The sequence below is a fragment of the Carassius auratus genome, unplaced genomic scaffold (assembly GCF_003368295.1).
Source record: "Carassius auratus strain Wakin unplaced genomic scaffold, ASM336829v1 scaf_tig00217119, whole genome shotgun sequence".
Lineage (NCBI taxonomy): Eukaryota > Metazoa > Chordata > Actinopteri > Cypriniformes > Cyprinidae > Carassius > Carassius auratus.
In genome coordinates, this window is record NW_020528903.1 from 33,490 (window position 1) to 55,341 (window position 21,852).

General features: G+C 38.3%; 1 protein-coding gene across 2 annotated transcripts in view; it reads right to left on the reverse strand.

Annotated features, from left to right (window-relative positions):
- Window positions 1-9,219: 9,219 nt before the first annotated feature.
- Window positions 9,220-21,852, reverse strand: part of nol11 (nucleolar protein 11) — a 39,626-nt gene continuing 26,993 nt past the window's right edge. For both annotated transcript variants that reach the window (XM_026264899.1, XM_026264898.1), the window contains exons 11-18: window positions 14,769-14,816; window positions 14,048-14,232; window positions 13,832-13,957; window positions 10,164-10,394; window positions 9,982-10,060; window positions 9,724-9,816; window positions 9,518-9,625; window positions 9,220-9,430 (exon numbers count right to left, since the gene is read on the reverse strand). In XM_026264899.1, coding sequence (XP_026120684.1) covers window positions 9,317-9,430; window positions 9,518-9,625; window positions 9,724-9,816; window positions 9,982-10,060; window positions 10,164-10,394; window positions 13,832-13,957; window positions 14,048-14,232; window positions 14,769-14,816 — 984 coding nt within the window. In that variant the 3' untranslated portion in view covers window positions 9,220-9,316. The remainder of the gene's footprint in view (window positions 9,431-9,517; window positions 9,626-9,723; window positions 9,817-9,981; window positions 10,061-10,163; window positions 10,395-13,831; window positions 13,958-14,047; window positions 14,233-14,768; window positions 14,817-21,852) is intronic.

Below are 21,852 nucleotides of genomic sequence, written 5' to 3' on the forward strand. Positions count from 1 at the left end.
TGTTTGTTTTCTTCTAAAAGAAAAGTAATCGGATCTAGTAGCTTTTAATGCTTTTCTGTAGGATAGGTTACTTTCCCGCCAAGCAATACAAAATACCTGTAGTTTTGTTTTGTTTTCCTCCAGCTGCGCTCCATTTTTCGGGCTGCTCCTTTTAGGGTGCAAGTATGCTCATTATACCATGGTGTCAAACTGTTTTCCTTAAAGAGCCAGTAAGATGAAAATTCTAAGCTTCCTATCACTGTTTATAAGTCCTGTACATTAGGTTTAAATCCATCCAAGGTTAAAAAACATTGTCATTTTGTCAAAATATCATTTTAAAATTACCTCAATTCTCAGAGATCCCCAAACGGTTCGCGCGAAGCTGTTCAAAAGATTCAGTTTCCTTAAACCCCACCTTTCGGTTGCATACTGTGTTCTGATTGGTCAACTGACATAGTTTTGATTGGTTGTTCCGCACACAACTTCACGGTAAACAATGTGTAAGCATCTGTTTGGGGTGAATTATGTCTTATTCCTCTCACCGCGAAGCAAACCGTAAAATAAAAAACTTGAACAGTCTCACTGCTTTTTCTTCTGTGTGCGTATTCAAACCGCGCGCTTCAGTTTGAATCTGAATAGCGCGTTCAGCGCGGGGGTGTGGTCACATTAGGTACAACGAAGGGAGACATGAAAAACAGACATCGCGTTGTTTTCATATGGATTACTTTATCACAGAATATCTGTTCTCGGCAGCACTTGTTTAGTTTTAAAGTAGAAATGTCAAGCTTTCTATAGATATCTCTCTCATGTCTCTTCGTTGAGTATTCACGTAGTTACACTTCATTTTAATGATGTTTTTGTAAATGAAGATCAGCGCAGACAGGCTGCAGACAGCACACATACTGATAAGACGCTCGGGAGAAAACAAACACATAACTTCATAATCATACTTCGCGTTGTGATTCGGAGATGCTCGTTGGTCTAAATAAAGTTGGTAATGAACCCTCTTTTATGGCCAAACGCTTTGAAAATCCCACCTTGAACTTGTTGTACTGCTCTGGTATTGTGGTAAAAATGAATTTTAGCCATTGGTTCTTCTGATCTTCATTCTTTGGCAGTGAAAATAAAACAAACTTGCCTTTACAATTAAAAACACACGGTCTCCTCGACATGACGCTATCACACCAACCAGAGCGTCTGTGTGTGTGTGTGTGTGTGTGGGGGGGGGGGGGTTAGGTCAGAGTTCCGTTTCTCCCAAGACGGTAGGCAGAGATTATTATGCAAAGTGTTCTAGTGATGTACGTAGAGGTGGGCAAAAAATTAGAAATCTATAACGACTCGTTTCAGCGATTCGGAGTCGACTCCTTACTTTAGAAGCCAATAACTTTATAAATCGTGTACTTTTTGGTTTAATTACTTTGCACATTGTTTACACTGATAGACAGCTACATCATACACTGTGATACAGGTAATTTTTGATTTCCCATCTGTGTGGCTCTTTAACCTTCCTTAAGCGTAAAGGACCAACTGTATTTAAAGTGCTAGAAAAGAGAGAGTCCATAGTTTTTGTTACATCAAGTTGTTCTGAGGTTTTGGATATGCTAAGGAATTTGGATAAATCAGGAAGATAATTCAAAAAGCAATCTTTTGTGGTAGAAGTGATGTTTCTACCATACTTGTAACAAGAAGTAGAATTTACAATTTTGGCTATATGAAGTTTGCACAAAACTAAATAATGATCTGAGATATCATCACTTGGCTGCATAATTTCAGCACTATCAACATCAATTCCATGTGACAGTATTAAATCTAGAGTATGATTTCGACAATGAGTAGGTCCTGAAACGTGTTTTCTAACCCCAATAGAGTTCAGAATGTCTATAAATGCTGATCGCAATGCATCTTTTTCATTATCAACATGGATATTAAAATCACCAACTATTAAAACTTTATCTGCAGCCAGAACTAACTCGGATGTAAAATCACAAAACTCTTTCATAAAGTCTGTATGGTGCCCTGGTGGCCTGTATACAGTAGCCAGTACAAACATAACGGGATTTATCATTAACATTTGTTTCTCTGGATAATGTTATTTGAAGCACCATTACTTCAAACTATTATACTTGAAGCCTGCCCTCTGAGAAATCCTGAAAACGTTGTTATAAATTGAAGCAACACCTCCCCCTTTGCCTTTTAGACTCGGCTCATGTTTATAAACAGTAATCTTGGGGGGTGGACTCATTTAAAATAATGTAATCAGGTTTTAGCCAGGTTTCTGTCAAACAGAGCACATCTATATTATGATCAGTGATCATATAATTTACAAAAAGTGTTTTCGTAGAAAGGGATCTGATATTCAATAAGCCAAGCTTTATCGTCTGTTTATCCATATTGCATCTGTTTTTTATTTGTTGAACCTCAATTAAATTGTTAAATTAAATCTTAACTTGGTTTGGACATTTTTTGTATTTTCTACTTCGTGGAACAGACACAGTCTCTATAGTGTGAAATCTAGGTGAAAGAGTCTCTATGTGCTGAGAATTAGCTGACCTCTGTGACGTGAGGCAGCTAGCAGACGTTCTGTTTAGCCAGTCTGTCTGCTTCCTGACCTGGGCCCCAGTTAGTCAAGTATAAACACTAAGACTATTTGCCATATTTCTAGAGAGAAGAGTGGCACCACCCCAGGAGGGATGAAGACCATCTCTTTTCAACAGGTCAGGTCTGCCCCAAAAGCTTGTCCAATTGTCTATGAAACCCATGTTATTCTGTGGGCACCACTTAGACATCCAGCCATTGAGTGATGAAAATCTTCTATGCATTTCGTCACCACGGTAAGCAGGGAGGGGACCAGAGCATATTACAGTGTCTGACATCGTGCTTGCAAGTTCACAGGCCTCTTTAATGTTATTTTTAGTGATCTCCGACTGGCAAAGTCGAACATCATTAGTGCCGGCATGAATAACAATCTTACTGTATTTACCTTTAGCATTAGCCAGCACTTTTAAATTTGCCAAGATGTCAGGCTCCCGGTAAACATTTGACTATGGTGGCTGGTATGTCTATATTCACGTTCTGCCCAATAGAATCACAAATAACTAGAGCACTTTCATCAGGTTTCTCAGTGGGTGCATCACTGAGTGGGGAGAACTTGTTTAATGTTTTGATCGGAACAGAAGAGCTGTGTTTTGACCCACAACTACGCTGCCTCACTGTCACCCAGTTGCCCTGCTGCAGGGGCTCTGTTGCCAGAACTGGACAATGTACAGGAATCCCTGAGTTGGATGTATCCAAAGCAGTATAGAGCCCTAACATTCTTACTGTCCTCAATTAAAGTTTGGATGCATGTCTCTAATTCTGAAGTCTTCTCTGTCAGCCTAACTTTTTCCTTGCATTTATCACATGTGAATCCCTCATCTGCGACAGAGATAGATGAACTGTACATGTGGCAAAGAGGTATAACAATACCAGCAGAAGCGATTACTCACCGTGCTTGATGAAATATTCTTACTGCGGTTGTTTGATAAACTTGTGAAAAACGTGCTTGATGAAATATTCTTACTGCGGTTGTTTGATGAACTTGTGAAAAACGTGCTTGATGAAATATTCTTACTGCGGTTGTTTGATGAACTTGTGAAAAACTGTAGCGAGAAAGAGGAGAAAAGAAAACAGCGATATGTTCGAATGAAAATGCTAATGACAAGCTAATGACAAGCTAACGAGTGCTAACGCTTTGCAGGTGTACTGCACTCACGGATATAAAATAAAAGTGAACAAACAAAATTAATCTGATAAGATTGATCGATAATATCAGAAATATGGTGTGAATTAAGTTATGTTTTATCACTTTAAAAAACAGAGTGATAGTAAGAAAGATTCTACAGAAAAAAAAAACAGCTACACGGAGCTATGATTAGCAACAGAAGGCCAACAGGAAGTAGAGAAAACTGTCCAACAGCGACACCCGCAGTCAGGGATTGGGAAAAATATATATGTTAAAGAGTCTTCCGGCAGGACGCGTTGCAGACACCATACTACACAGTAGCCGCATATCCACTGTCGGGCCAAAAGCCGGCATGCTAGTGCGTGTCAGGGTCAGTCGCGTTTCCACTGTCACTTCCGAGCATTAAAAACTTATTAAAATAAGCTGAGCTTAAAACTCACTTTCAGTCAGCAGCAAGTGTTTGAAATAACTTGATCTGATGTGGATTATAATCAGCATACAAGGCAGAAATATTTATATCCAATGCAAAAGACTACGCCCAATAGGCAATAACATTACCATAGTAAACATGGTAAATATGACCGCTGGGGAAATCAGACGTCAGCTTCTTATTCTCTATCACAATCATGTATTTATTTAGTAACATTTTATCTGTCATCTCGAGTTTAGCTCCGTGTAGCCTATGTCATAATATAATAACCTAATTGTTTTTGTTCGGTAGCTTTTATAAAAATATAGAAATTATTATTCTTTTTATATAGGCTATTATGACTTCAAATAAACAAACTAAACAATAAACAGACTTGACTGAAGAGCATACTATGTTCATAACGTCTTATTTCTGTGTAACTAATTTTCAATCCTGATTATTTCATTACGATCATTACTTATTGTTATTATTGACTTAAAACATCATGCTTTATTTAAATATTTAACGAAGCATGCAAGCAAACGCCCGCTTTTATAGTGTTCGTTTTCTGATCACGCTAGTTTCTGATAACTTCTCTTTGTTGGTGAAATGATGGGGTTGAATGGCGTTGTTCCTGAGAGACGTGTAAAGGGCAGGTTTTAGTGAAACGCAGCAGAGCTTCTGGCCCAACGGTGGAAACGCAGCACTATTTTGGCCTCGGTGCTACAGGGCCGATAGGCTAAGCACTGGCTTACACTGGTCCGACAGTGGAAAAGTGGCTAGTGATGTAGCTAGTCAGGATGCTCTCATTGCGATGGATGATTAAGGGAATTTGAATTTTATTTTCCCATCTATTTATAATTCTGTGAAACAGGAAGCCATGGGTGGATAATTTCATGTTCATAATCACACTGGAGTGCTCAAAATTGTGAATGTGAATATAAAAAAATTATAGGAGTGCCAATAATTGTGTCCAACGTGTATTTGAGAAAAACATTTCATAATGATACAATAATGTGTATTTTTTTACGCACTCATGTTAATGGATTCCAGCGTTCATATACTGCATGCGGTTGCGGGCCGTCAATGCGTTCCAGGAGCGGTGCGTCTGCAGCAGTGCAACGATCGTTTACGTACAGTCTATTTTTGCTGTGCTGCATGTACGGAATTAAAGTGACAGCGCATTGTTCGCGGTAAAAATGAACATGGATTGACACAGAAATGCAGCCATTTCACAATAAATGTATACTAATTAAAGCCTACTGTGTTTCACACGCAACACATGGGTTTTGGCTAGACTTAAAACAAGAAAAATAGCAACTTTAGAGAAACAAGGCAACATTATATATGCGCACTTATAGGGGCAGAAAAACAAAGCTATTTAAAGGTCCCCTTCTTTGTGATTCCATGTTTTAAACTTTAGTTATTGTGTAATGTTGTTGTTAGAGTATAAATAATATCTGTAAAATTCTAAAGCTCAAAGTTCAATGCCAAGCGAGATGTTTGATTTAACAGAATTCGCCTACAAAAAATGACCCGTTTGGACTACAGCCCTCTAGTTCCTGCAGTAATAACGTCACTAAAACGTTTTTTTTTTTTTGACTAACCACCGCCCACATTAGTTCACAAACAGGGGGACGTGGCCTTGTTGCGCTCCCTCCGACGGAGAAGGAAGAGCTGTTTGTGTTTGTCGCCATGTTGTTGAAACGCTGTTTTTTTCATCTCTGAGTCCAATCATCTTTGTTTGGGCTTCCCAGGAACGCTGTACTTTGAGATTAATGGTTACAATTTATGTTTAACTCGGTTCCCGAAAATAAAGCACATGTAAAACTATGTACAGCTCATTTTGCTGAGGACAGCTTGCTGAGGACAACTTTCTCAATCTCAATCAGTTTAATGCTGGATTTGCACAAAGATTATTCTTGAAAGATGGAGCAGTTCCCTCTTTGTCTGGAGAAGGCGTTGTTTATGGACCACAACCTGTAAGTGTATTTTATTATTTAAGTTGGTGCGTTTAACAGTTTCTGTAACTTATTACACAAAGGGCAAGGCTGTTTAGCTTTGTTAACTAGATGTTAGGGCTGTGCAAAAAAAAAAACGAATGCGATTTTCATGCGCAGTAAAAACGCTCCTCCTGTTACTATAAATACATCTCCAGCACGTGCGTTCTAGCCCAATCGCATTACCAGGAGGGCAGCTGCTGTCGAATCACAGCACAGGTACCGCTAGCCCAATCAGAACCCGTTATGTATTTCTGAAGGAGAGGCTTCATAGAACAAGTCATCAGCCCGTTTTTGTTACAGTGGAAACAGCAGTATACAGATAGGTGAATTGTGTGAAAAATACTGTGTTTTTTTTTACACGCGAAACATGAACACATGTTATATTGCACATTGTAAACACAATCAAAGCTTAAAAAAAAATCGTGTAAAACGGGACCTTTAAGACCCGTTGGATTGCGTGTAATAAAGATTTAAATGCAAAAGGCTTGCGAGTCGACAGTTTCTGTTAGTGGGGAGTTTTCATTTTAAATGTTTGTGATAGCCTAACAAGAAAAGTAGACTAGTGTTGTGTTTAAATGTGTAGCAGCTTGTTTCAGCAACTTATTATAAAAAAACTAGCAGTCAAATGCATGAGTAATATGTTTATATTTGCATTTAAACATGTCTATGAAAGATTGTTACTGTACTGTGATGGAAGAGTAGCAAAATTCTGAAAAAGCTTTTCGATTTTTTTTTTTTTTACATGATTTGATATCAAAATAATGGACAAGTGCGTTTTGTGGCTTAAACAGCCGCGGATCAGTAGCAGACTGCAAACATTTCCTGTGTGAAAGCACAATGAGTCTGGCTGCTTCAGCACCAGATACATAACGCACACGGACTGCATACGGATTTTGTGAAACAGGCAGAGCCACTCAGTGACGCACTCGGAAATGCAGCGGAGAGATCAAAACGAAACAATGTTCACTAATTAGAAGTACAAAATTCAAAATTTTAAAAACGAGTGTCAAAGATTTTCGATATACGAGGAGACTGGTTTCCCCTTCCTGAAGTAAGGAAACCTGCGAAACGCTGACCTATTACTTTGTTATACATGCGTCACAATTATTGGTAGTCATAAAAGAAAACATAATCGTACTTGTTAATCATGCTTCGAGCATGATAGCGACATGCTAGTCACTTGTTAATCATGGTAGCAACATGCTAGTTTACCATTTCTTATCTATTAATCGGTCTATTTAACTTTTTTTCTGATTGATTTTACTGACTTCAATTGGATTAAAACTACTTCAAATTAGTTAAAACTGAAAACCCTCAACATTTAATCTTCTAAAACTACAAACTTTCTGGCTAGGTTTTTTTCAAGACAACTTTTTTGTTATCCATATGACATACAAAAGGAGATGTTAGGCAGAAAGATGTCATTCAGTTACTTTTTCATAAAGCCAATTAAATGGTGAATTAGAGTGTTTCTGTGTCATCTCATTTTGTGTGCCAAATATATTTGTACAAATTAAATGTAATAATTGTACGAGCGGTGTTCAACCAAATCTGCCTTTCTCACACAGAACCTCCTCCTTGACAGCAACCAATCTGGCTTCACAAGTAGACATTCAACGAGACAGTTGTTGAAGCCCTAAGACTGGCAAAAACGGAATCCAAATCTTCAATACTTATCTTGCTTGATCGGTCCGCTGCTTTTGACATGTTTTAACCACCAGATACTCCGGTCAACCCTCCTGGCAAAGGTCATATTAGAAACCGCACTCCAGTGGTTTGAGTTTTACCTATCAGATAGGTCCTTCAAAATATCTTGGAGAGGTGAGGTGTCTGACTTGCAAACGCCAGACCACCGTTTCGTCAAACCTGCTTTCCTGCATTCTTCTGACTATTTTGCAGTAAGTAACGAATATACTTGGGGAAATGTGTCAAAGTAAATGTTTTAATTAAAAGTTTTAATTAGGAAACAAAACGTTAGTGGAGTAAAAAAAGTTGGTTAAAGTAGGCCAGTACACCTCCAACTCAATCACCCTGAACATAGGAGCCCCACAGGGCTGGGTCCCCTGCGCTACTCTCTATAAACACATGACCGTGTGCCTTCCCACAGGTCCACATCCATTATAAAATTTGCTGATGATACTGTGGTTCTGGGCCTCATTTCCAACAACAGTGAAGCTGCATACCTGGATAAGGATCGAGAAACTCACATCATGGTGGCAGGACAATCATCTCTCTATGAATGAGTAAAACTAAAGAGATGACTGTGGACTTCATGAAGAGACAGCAGCAGCAGCCTTACACTGATCAGCGTAACCCCTGTGGACAGAGTGAGCAGCTTCAAGTACCTTTGTGTAAACATCTCAGAGGACCTGGTCTACCCACATTCAAACTCAGGTTAAAAAATCCAGGCAAAGACTGTACCATCTGCGTCAGCTGAGAAAATTCTGGGTCTCACCAGCAATCCTGAAAACGTTCTATTCAGGGGCCATAGAAAGGGACTCAGCTGAGCTGATCTCAGGGTCTGCTATCCCCTCTCTGCAGGACATCTACCTCAAACACTGCAAAAGCAGAGCTGTTAAAATAATTAAGGACACAAATCACCTTAGTAACTTTTCATTATGCTGCCATCTGGTAAGCAAGCTCTTCCGTAGCTTGATGTCAAAAACTGAGAGACTTAGGAGCTTCTTCCCCCAGGCCATCAGGCTCTTAAACTCAAAACCAGCCTCTTAACATCTACATGACTACACTTATTGCACTGTCCATGGAGCGGACCTGATTTACATTCCACTGCTGGTCATATGCTCTCCATCTAACCATGTGTGTGACAAAAAAAAAGAAATCTTGAATTAGCATTTTATTTATATTTTAATTTCTATAATGTAATCTCTAATTGTCATACCATTCGACTTTTGGAACATTGGCTGGTTATACTTTCAAATTTATTTCGGATCATTTTTAACCAAAAAAAAGTTATGGACTGCAGCTTTAATCAGTGAAATTATATTTGATAAGTGGATTAATGGTTTTAATAATCTTTAGATTAATTTATCATCAAAATAATCATTTGTTGCAGCCCTAGTTTGTAAAGACAAGAATAAAACACATTGTCCATGATACACTGCAAAGTTTTATTTCAGTAATTTCATGATACATTTCATAACAGGCAGAAAACAGGGCACATTTTTTTAAAAATGTGAAAGTAATCTAAAAGAGCTCAATTACTTGTATGGCGTACATGCCAAAATCTTCAGACTGTTTGGAATTTTTAAGCACTTGAAGACTTCCCTCAATTTTGCCCAGTTCAGCATACAGTTTTACCTGAAAAGGGTTGCAAGAAATTTAAAATGAATATAAAATAAAAAGCACAATTTAAATTTTCCATCAACAATAAGAAACATGCCCTACCTGTGATCTCACAAATTTGTGAAGATCAAAGACCAATCTTTTGGCTTCTGGTGCCACAGCCAAGACGGTGAAATGAGAATCTAGTAGTAAGCAAACCCAGTCTATGATCTACAAAAAAAAAAAAAAAAAAAAAAAAAAAAAAAAAACACCTTACAATATGCAATACGAAAATAGTTTAAAATAAAACACTCAGTTTGATGACTGACCTGAGAAATACTTGGGGTCCGTAAAGCTCTAATTTGTTTGTGGGCATCATGAGAATATTTAAAATAAAGGAACCTCAGATACTGTAAAAAGACCTTAAAAAATGATTTGAGAGAACAGATCAAAGATTATATTTCTCCCATCGGTCCTGTATCAAACAAAGTTAGAAAGGTACAAAGTAACCTCTGTACCACAATTTGGGGGACTAAATAAGTGTATACCCAACATAAGCTAAATGTTTTGGTGTGTCAGATACTCACAATGACCTGTGGAACCGTGAGATCTTTTAGATGTGGCAGCAGGGATCTGTCACTGTATGCTGTATGCAGAACCTCATTTCTATCAGTCAGGTTAAAGGAAACATGCAACCAGAACAACACAAAAAGGCATACGTTTTTTTTTTCTCTTAGTTTTCCTATATACCAGTAAGGACAAAGGATACAGAAGGGCACCCTTGTGTAGCCCCACAGGACAGCTCATATCCAGTGATAAGGGATCTCTTTGTAGCTTGTTGCTGGGGGTATCAGAGGCATCACTCTCTAGTGCTGGGGCGCAGAAGCCGTTCAGCTGCCCACCTTCCTCATCTGATCGACTGTGTGCCTGAGTCAGCTCTTTCATGAAAATTACACTGTCTTTGTCAAGATTCACAGCCTCCATCTCCAAGTCTGGAGTACTATAGTCAGACAAAGGATTAAAAAAAGTTTTACATCAGTTCTTTTCAAAAGTAAAAAAAAAAAAAAAAAAAAAAAAAAGATAATGATATTATATATAAAAAACACAAAAGTTGCATAGGTGTACAATTCGCATGAATCGTTAATACATACAAATATAAGTAGGGGTGTAATGATAAATTGATTTCTATTCTCTTCTCGTGGATATATTTAACGGATATAAGATGCACTTGGTTTTGAGTCAAGCACTTCATTGTAGTAATACGGTGATCTCTCTTCAGCGCACAGCGCGAGCAGGTCAAACAACAATGCAGAATATTAATAACTATGATGGGACTGTAATATACATACTATTATAATAAGACCATTATACTAAAACACTATGAATTTTTTTAATTTAGCTGCAGTGTTTCTGCACATTGTTTTGTGAAGAATGCAAAAGGAGTTCGCATTCAGAGCCCCACAGATAAGTTTTCTATGTTTTCAGATATCTTTTACTTTAGTCTCATGTGCAGATATGTTCATGTGCATTCAGCCCTTTTTGCAAATAGTCTATAAGTCTTAAAGGAACACTCCACCGTTTTTTGAAATAGGGCTTATTCACATTATTTCCTACATTTAGATAGGTGGGCAAATGCATTTTTGTGTCAGTGCATGCATTGTTTTAGTTTGACTGGGTGGGCGTTAGCTTAGCTTAGCACAATGAATGGAATCCTTTGTTGCCAGCTAGCATGGCCTGAGTAAAAGTGATAAAAAAAATAAAAAAAAAACCCCACCTAATTACTTCTTGTGGCCTGCGTATTCACAACGAATACAAATAGCGATCCAGATTAACACTAGGCGATTTCCTAGGCAGATATTGACTTGGGACTATATTATGGGGAAGCACAGGCGAAGCACTGCTGCTTAGGCGAAGCACTGCTACTTCGGCGCAGAGATATCACGCAACACATGAAATCCCACGACTTCCGTCAACATACCGGCGTGAATAGCAGCTGCCTGGCTATTTTCCTTACAGTACACGAATGGCGATGAACATGGCTGATTTTGAGAGAGACGAAGAGGGTGACTTCTCAGACAGTCAAGAACCATACCTATTTGAACCAGAGTTTACAGATGACGAGCTGCGTGCTTTGGAAATAGAACGACAGGAGGAGGAGGTTGAGATCGCTCAACAGCCTGAGGACGTGAGGATGAGAGCCAACATGAACTGGTGGTGTGAATGTGGGGGAATATGCCAATCTATGCCGACGGAAATAGAGTGTCTGTGCTGTAGAGAGTGGGACATGTTTTTGCCATTGATGACCAGGCTCAACACGTCAGATCAAGATGAGCGTGCCCGAAGTTGTGTCACATCTACAGAGGATTTCACGGCGCTGATCCATTCTGCAGTACTCAATTTTTTTTTCCGGTGTGACAAAGTGAACTGGAAAAAACGCCCCACGCCGAATGGACCAAATGGACAGCTGTCCACAGAGTAAGTGATTATTTTAATCATGACGCATGTATAGATCGACCCATATTATACCTGTATTCACATAGAGTTGATGTTTTCATGTGTTGCGTGATATCTCTGCGCCGAAGTAGCAGTGCTTCGCCTAAGCAGCAGTGCTTCGCCTGTGTTTCCCCATAATATAGTCCCAAGTCAATATCTGCCTAGGAAATTGCCTAGTGTTAATCTGGATCGCTATTTGTACTCGTTGTGAATACGCAGGCCACAAGAAGTAATTAGGTGGTTTTTTTTTTATTTTTTGATCACTTTTACTCAGGCCATGCTAGCTGGCAACAAAGGATTCCATTCATTGTGCTAAGCTAAGCTAACGCCGACCCAGTCAAACTAAAACAATGCATGCACTGACACAAAAATGCATTTGCCCACCTATCTAAATGTAGGAAATAATGTGAATAAGCCCTATTTCAAAAAACGGTGGAGTTTTCCTTTAATATTAAATGTTATATTCTATAAATAACGAAGCGTATTCTATATGAAATTATGAGTTGAATCCCATTGATTAAAAATTTGCTATCAATTGCCTCCCTATACTGGTCATCTTCAGTACACGCAGCTCAAAACAGAAAGGCAGAACATTAACTGCTAACGTTTTAGGCTAACGTTATAATGAGAGCATTATTTAAAAAAAATAATAATAAAATTGAGACGTTAAGTGTTAGTTATCTGTTCATCAAAACAAAACATTTACCCCGTTTATATCTGCAAGGTGTTCGTTACACATTTTCCCTGTGTGTTAACATCAGTATTTATGTTAGTCGAATGTCTGACTTGACTCTTGTTAAAGTATTTTGCTCTGCTCCAAATATATGATTAGACTATCAGTCGAATATCAGCAAGATTCTAAAATTCTGATTCCACTATGAAAATCCTTAGTTGGAGACACCCCGAATTTTTTAGTAATGTCATTCTATTTAGCCCAGTCAATGTAGTACCTAGTAGTATAGACGAAACCGACATTTTCTTTTAGCCAAACCCATTTCAAACAAGATTATCTTATTATATTATTGTTACTTTATAGACTCAAGAATACATCCATTCCAGACACGTTAGACTCAGATTTAAACTTAAATTTATTTTACCAACCTAACATGTTAGAGGTACACACATACATTTAAATAAAATAATTAAAAAAATCTGCCCATTTTACTCCCAAAGACAAACCCCAGCTGTACTGACCATAGCGATCTCCTTTCTGTGTCAAGGCTGATTTATACTCTACGTGTCCGCAAGTTTGCTTGGGTAAACGCGGAATATATGACATCATCACGGTGTTGCCGGAAGTTCGCTTTGCGTGCACGCAAACTCATACAATCAACATCCGAACATGCACATCTGTGCCAGTGTTGTGTGAAACAGAAGCAGTTTAAATGTGAAGCTCTAACTCCATCAGGTGCTTTTTGATGGAAAAATGTTTTATGGAAACTTTTTTTTTTGCATAGTTTGTCCAAGGCTTCTTATTTTAAGTACATTTCATTTTTTATTGTATAAAAAATAGAATTCGAATTAATTTAGATATTAATTATAAACGATTTGCTTAAAGTTGTCTTGTGTTTGATGTGAAATACAGCCAATTGTTGACTGTTTTAAGTTTGTACATAAATGATTAATTCATCCACTCATTCATCACAAGACTTGTACTTTCCATACTGGCAAATGACTTCTAAAACAGTTGGAAATCACCGGGGAGAAGATAACATTAACATTTTGTTTCGTCTCGTTTTGATCAATGAAAATGAAGAGACATTTTAGCATAGTTTTTTTTGTAAACCACATTTAGTCTAATTTTTATTTGTCAACCGTTGCATTATAAAATTGTAGTCATCATTACATGAGCAACATTAATGTGTTTTGTTGTTTTCGTCGGAAAACAGTTTTATGGCTAAGTTATTAAGGGTGTAAAGGTCTTAATGTCAGCACAAGACTCACCTGAGAATAGTTTTGAGATAAGCGCAGGTGACAGCCTCAGGAATGTCAGAAAATATTTGAAAAGCAATCTGACAGAGATGGAAATCTTTCTTCACTATTGCCAATGAGAGTAGTCCGGGGCACACACTACATTTCCAAAAAATAAACAAGACAATGAGCATATTTACACAAAACACTAGGAGATGGGAAACAGGGGCGGAGCAGTTGAGTTCAAACCTGTAGCAGAGGTACCGAGTCTCCATCAGCTGTAGAAATGCACACTGAGGGTAGAAGTTGCCATCTTTCTGGGATCTTGAAACTAGCTCTAATGCCACCCTGCCTGCTGCCAGCTGGAGGTCAGCCTGAGAAGTCCGACGAATAAACTCACCCACCTCTGCTTGTACATCCTCTACCGCACTAGTCTAGCAAAAAGCAAAGACTGCATGATCACAATCTAATGAACAATCCATCAGCAAAGGTTCTTAAATATTTTTAAGAATTCAGTAAAATCCAAAAAAATCTGTAAATTGGAAAGGATTTACATTTTTGTGTTCCATAAATTAAAACAAGCAGCAGCCTAGGCTTTCTGCTCATGTACATGCAATTGGCATGCTGAAGGGAGGAATGAGGACTGCATGTGTGGCCAGAACAAACTAACCAATAAGCTGCAATGTTCGTAAAAGTAAAGACACCTTAAGACTGTGCAGTCCATGAGGATGAGTACTGTAATTAAATCAGATTGTTGCTACACCAGATACTGACTGTTAGTTTAGATTACAGTGTTTCTAATGATGGTTTGCAGACTATGCTCTGGCTGTTAACGTCTCGGAGGAAGTGTGGCTTTGGAGAGATATCTGAAGAGTAGATGGGCCCTCTTATATGCTGCCAAAGCTAACTTGCTATTGTCAACCTCTTGAATGCATTAAATAAAAATAAAAAGACTGAGGCAGCCATATACCTTAACGTGTTCAATGAGTTGATCCACAGTCAATGCAGACTTGACATTCTGCAAAAACAGTAAATAATAAATCATAAGTGACAATAACAGATACAACCAAAGCACATCTATATGTACAGTAAAATCAGAAAATATTCAATCACATTTTCTTTGTAAAAATATATACAAATATAAACAATGAGCTCTCTGAGCTTTTGCTTCCATTTAAAAACTAGGCAATAGTCCCAAAGTATATTTGTGTATATGTTATTTAACTTGGGGGTGGGGAGGGGGTTCATGCTTTACATTTTACCCTTTTACCCTTCAGAGATATCATCAGGAAGTAGTGCTGCGTTGAAAATATCGATACGACGATTTATCACAGAGATTAGACAATACGAATATCGATACAGCATTGAACAGTGCTTAATTTGGATACAAGAACACAGTTTAAAATTGAGTGAAAAAGTGCAGGTTTTTAAAAAGTAATGAATGAAGCATAATATATAGGTTACAACTAGAGCTGTAGTCAAGTCCGGCTTTGTCGAGTCCAAGTCAAGTCCAAGTCCAGGACTAGTCGAGACCGAGTCCAAAGAGGTTCGAGTCCAAGTCAAGTCCAAAAGTTTCGAGTCCAAGTCCAAGACCGAGTCCAAATGAGTGAAAAAAGGGTCCTATTCAAGACCACATACTTAACTACTGATAATGTTTGTGATGCGAGAGAAAGCATATCTCCTATTCTAAGAAAATCATTTTACATTATTATTTGTAATGATCAAAAAGCATGTGCAAAGTAACAACTCTGTAGGACAGGGGTCTCCAAACTACATCCTGGATGGCCAATGTCCTGAAAAGTTTAGCTCCAACTGGCCTTAAAACACCTGGAAGATTAGTGTGTCTAGTAAGAGCTTGAGTGTGTATAATTAGGGTTAAAGCTAACAGGGGCGTTAAACAAGATCCTGGGCCCTATGCATAGGCAGTCCTGATGGGCCCCCATGGCCCCCACCCATGAAAATATCCAGGTAAAATAAAATATATTTCAGATTCATACTTTTCAAGGGCCCTCTCTTCCTTTGGGGCCTTGCTAATGAGTACTGGTTTTACCCCCAGTCCGACCCTGGGAGCTAAACTTGGATAAACAAACAAAGTTTGGAACTGTGAGGTCAAATAATTTTTATGTCCTTTATTTTTTGTTGACATTATATCTGTGGTCAAAAATGTATATGACTATGCCTAATTGGCACAGTGCACAGACACACGCAAAGCTCGGGATATGACAAATGCACGCAGCAAGGCTAGAATGGATACGTTTGGCTCTACTGGGCATGCGCACATAAATACAGCGAAATTTTTGTCATACTGTGCTAGTGTTTGCATAGACTAGTCGAGCACTGTCGGAAACAATCGACTACTCCAGCATGCATTAACCATAATTCACACAAAGTACGACGTGAATTTTAGAATTACAATATTGCGTGGAGCTGTTACTATATGACCTTATCTATGTTGCATGTAAAAATAAAATATGTAATGTAATAATTAGGGTTGTGCCTGAAGCCGAATACCTTATTCGGAATGGCAAGGATAATGGCTTAAAAAACTAATAAAGCACAAGGAATAATTCTGCCTGAATACTCGGCTGAAGCTGACACAGTCTGGTGTTTGCTAGAAAACAGGTGAGCCAGGGGATCAGCGCCAGAAGTGAATGAATGTAAACTTTATGAATGAAAAGAGCGCAAATCAAACACCGCATTGTTGTCGCCTCTCTGTGCATCTCTCAGAAATCAGAGCGTTGCAAGAGTAATTTTACCTATAATAATACATCATAGCTACACGTTATATTATTTGTATATATTTAAAAGGCAAATATTGAAAGCTTAGGCTACCATGATACGAATGAATGGAATAAGCACAGCGCGCTCACCAATCAAACAGCCGCGCTGCGCGTCTCAGTCTCTCAAAAACCAAATCAGTTCTCTCTCAAAAGTAGGCTAATAATCAACATAGATATGGATACATTGTCTACTTGTCCTACATGTTTGCATATTTACCTTTTGCTGGTTTGCGCAGAACACACACATCTGTTTAGTGAAGTTCATTAACATTAAGACTCGCTTAAAGTGTTCTGCGTAATGAGAATGTGTGCATTGAATGGATTCAGTCGTGTTCAAATGATCACTAAACGTTTGTCATGACATCTCTCTGCTTGCATGATAAATATTATTTTAGAAATTAATAATTAATTCAGTTTAACACGACATACTTGTTCAGTGATAACTACGAAAAAATATATAAAAAGTCATAACAGTCTTATCAAGTAACTGTACGATGTTGTATCCGAATGCAGATAGGAAACATTTTGTGATTGTTACAGATACAAATACTGGCTGTTACATGAAAATGTAAATATGTAATGTCATATATAAAGTTTTTAAAATTTACATATGTAATTGTTGCATAAGGCTATACATTAATACGCGTTTATTGATAAAAAAAAAAGGCTATCTAGGTGTAGACGTAAATAAAACACAATCTAACAGGTAGAAAATTAAATTAGAAACATCTAAACTTTTCAGGTCGCAGTAAGTGCACCACTGGTCATGCACATCCTTTCCCGGAACAATACTGAAAGCTAAGGCAAGATGGAGAAACAGATGATCAAAGTTGTACAAGGATAGCCATTTTTTCAACGAATCTATAAGCAGAGCTACTGCAAGTGATTTTAAGTGCTGGTATTCCATTTATTCTTTGCTGAAACTTCTGCGTCATCATGGAGAGCGGGTCATGGTTGCCCAGCAACAGCAGACGCCACTGGAGCGCGAGCGCAGATTACAGAGTGCTTTGGATTAAGGAGAGCGGCGCGCCTAGCGTTTTCCACACAGTTTCAGTCGCGACATCATGCAAATGTGGTTTTGTTTTGAAGGAGACATTTTTTATTTTATTTTTTTTCTGGACTCGGTCGAGACCAACTAGAAGACTTGGCGAGTCCAATGGCCAAGTCCGAGACAAGTCCGAGTGCAAATTCAACGAGTCCGAGACAAGTCCGAGACGACAGAAAAATGTCTCGAGTCCGGACTCGAGTCCAAGTCCGGACTCGAGTACTACAGCCCTAGTTACAACAAGGTTTGATCTGGCTGTTGAGGAACACAACCTGGGTTGCCTGATATAAAGAGAGGTTATCAGCGAAACCTTGCACGATATGGAAATATCTGTTAAGCATTTTACTTATCTTAGTCAACCTGGCAACCTTGTGCACACTATCTTTCCACTATAAACACGCTTGCTTTCTTAAAACACCCATTAGCTTGCAGTTTAGCAATCTCCACTTCAATATTCTATACTCATTGTAATTCATCAAGAGTTAATTTACAAGAGAGAGAGAAAGAGTACAATATAAATTTATTAGAATGACGTATGGGCTTAAAAACAAAATGCAAACAATCAGAATGTTGTACCTAGTGGAGAGTGCCCAATGTAAACATTAAACATATGCCATTACCTATATTGTACTGTGGTACAGTTACGGAGGCCTTTCATATTGAAGAGGTCAAATGCTTATAGTAAGCACTGACTCTAAAGTATGCAGTGTTTCATAAACCGCTGTTTTACTAAATTCTAGTGAGGTTCAGTGCAGTCCTGTATCGTAATAACGTATTGTAGCCTCTGTATCATGATGCGTATCATATCATGACTTTGCTGGTGATACACATCCCTATTAGGAAGCATGGTGTTAGCTTTCACGGTTATGCTGATGATACTCAGATCTATATTTCTTAGAGGCCTGGAGAAACATACGAATTCGAAATATTAACGGAATGTAGAGTAAATATAAAAACCCGGAGGAGTAATTTCTTACTGCGAAATTCTGAAAAAACAGAGGTGTTAATTATAGGACCTAATGCATGTAATAACCAAGAATGTCGTCTAGGACTTGATGGCTGCTCTGTCAATTCTTCATCATTAGATAGGAACCTAGGAGTGCAACCCTCTACGGACACCTTGGCAACTGATTTGCCATTGGCTAGTAAATTTTTTAGTTTACTCGCCAGACAGATACACACACATACATATATACATATATATACATAAATACATACATACACACACATATACACAGAGGTGTAGTGGTAAAAAAATAAAAAAAAAAATAAAGAGGTGGGTAAACTATAAATTCTGGGTGACCACATCATGGTCACATCATGGACGTATGATCATACAGAGCTCTTAAATATCAAAGTTTTGGTGGATTCTTGCGCTGAATATAACAAGGGATCTTCAAAGTCGGCCAATTTTTATCTGGCTGATATACCAGAGCACCTGCTCCACCTGAAGGCTGAGCCGGGTAGTTTCGGCAGCTAGCCGCGTCCAGGCTTCAACTAGGTGTGCACTTGTAAATGCAAGATCTGTGATGAATAAATTGTTTATTCTGAAGGATTTCTTCATTACAAATTCATTGGATTTATTTTTTTATTACAGAAACATGGATTAATCTGGGGGAGTCCATTGCCTTTTCGGAACCATTACCTCTCGAGTGTACTTTTATAAACACACCGCATACGACTGGATGTGAAGGAGGAATTGCCACAATATTAAACAGTCGCTTACATTGTAAGCCATTGCCCATGGCTTTTACTTCATTTGAGCTAAGCTGTTTTGGACTGGGTGCACGAAATCCTGTTCTGTGTGCGGTGATGTCGGCCGCCAAAGCATAAGGACTTTAAGGATTTTTCTGATTTTATTGCTGTTATAAGGACAAATTATGATAAGATTCTAATTGTTGGTGATTTTAATGTACATGCCTGTTGCCCTTCAAAAGCTATGGCGAAAGAGTTTTTCGATTTGATTGATGGTTTTAATTTAATTCAACATGTTGCAGGATCTACACAAATACATGGCCATTTATTGGATCTTGTTTTGTCCTATGGGTTATCGATAATGTATTAGTGTCTGATGCTATTTTTTCGGATCATTGTCCTGTCATGTTTGATTGAGTTAACAATTTAGCAAAACCACCCGCGCTCCTGTGCGTCATGGCCGCACTTTTAAACCTTGTGTTTTTCTTCCTTTTTTGCTGCTCATGTGCAAGCAAACCGTAGTTCCGCTGCCTATGATACAGAGCAATTAACAAATGTTTTTTTGTCAACCTGTTCTGAGGTCCTGGACACTGTAGCTCCAATAAGAGAAATTAGCCCTTTTTTTAAATGCATAGAATGCAATGCATACATCAAAAATAAACATTTAATTATTACCCATTGTTTCTCTGTCTGTACTTGTAATGTGAACAATGACAAAGTTGACAAATGAATGAAGTGCATTTAAGTGCCATTCAGTTGGGTTTTTAAATAAAGCATTTTCTGAGATGCACTTTTAACATTAAACATAAAATTTAATTTCTCTTTTAATAATTGAAAGTTAAGCAAACTTAACTTTTTGGTACTAAACCGCAATAACTATGATGATGGGTTGACGTACCTTAACAGTTCTGTGTATGTGATGTGATGCTAGTTTTACTTAAATCAAACGGTCAAATGCTAATGAAGTGACTGTCAAAGCAGTTCTGGAGATGCTGTTCATGTGTTCACATCTTATTTAGTGAGACAGCAGACGCTGAAATCACTTGAGCGTCACGCGTGCTTCAGTGTGTGTTAAAGTCGCGCTTGTATGTTCAGGCTTAATATTTACAGATATTAGTCTATATCGTGATTTGATGTAACTGCAATGACCTATTTTTGATTAATTCATTCAAAATTCAGCGTTAAACTGTAAATTCCATTTTTATAACTGGATTCTGTGATTCCCCCCGCGTTTTCTGCATCGCAGAAATCATAGGGCCCTAGTTGTGCTATGCCAGCGCTATCTTGCAATGGACACACGCCATGACGTTCCCTTTATGTTTTCACGCGCCCTCAAATCAAAACGCTCCTTGTAATATGGGATTTCGGACGCAGCGCTTGGGTCTCCTTCCGCTTTGTGGGTGACGCAAGCGCGTTGTGTCACATTTAAAAAAATCATTGCGAAAGAACCTGAAGTGAGATTCAAAATAAATTAAAAGAGGCTTCGAGGCAGAAGAATTTGTCTCGATCATTTTTTGTAATAGAGTTACTCGAGGAATCGTTTCAGCCCTATTGGACAGTATACCGTACATTTTCAATAGAGGGACAGAAAGCTCTCTGACTAAATTTAGAATATCTTAGACTATGTTCTGAAGATGAACAGAGGTCTTACAGGATTGGAACAACATGAGGGTGAGTCATTAATGACAATTGTAATTTTTTTTGGGGGTGAACTAAAGCTTTAAGGTGCACCAAATACTGATAATCAATTTGCCATTGGCTAATATTAGAACTCATTTAGTCGCCAGAGTGAGGATTTAGTCGCACATGTAAGTGATATACTCGCAATGTAGAGGGTTGGAGTGCTATTTGATAGTAATCTTTCATTTGAAAGCCACATTTCTAGCATTTGTAAAACTGCATTTTTCCATGTAAAAAATATCTAAATTATGACCTATAAGCTCAATGTTAAATGCAGAAACGTTCATTCTTGGATTCATGACCTCAAGGCTAGATTATTGTATTGCTTTATTGGGTGGTTGTTCTGCACGCTTAATAAACAAACACCAGGTGGTCCAAAATGCAGCAGCTACAGCTAACAGCTCTATCAAAACTGCACTGGCACCATATCAAACATCATATAGATTTAAAAATCTTGCTTATTACTTATAAAACCCTGAATGGTTTAGCACCTTAGTATTTGAACAAGCTCTTAGCTCTTAACAAGCACTATAGTTCTACACATCCGCTGCATTCTGAAAAGTCTGGCAATTTGATAATACCTAGAACATTAAAATCAACTGCAGGCGACAGATACTTTTCCTATTCATCCCCCAAATCCTGGATTAACCTAACATTTATCTAACACACTTTTGGGGAAGTTGTGGCCTAATAGTTAGAGATAAGGACTGGTAATCCAAAAGCTGCAAGTTTGGTTCCCAGGCCCAGAGGAATTGTAGGTGAGGGGAGTGAATGTACAGCGCTCTGTCCACTCTCAATACCACGACTGAGGTGCCCTTGAGCAAGGCACCGAACCCCCAACTGCTGCCCAGGCG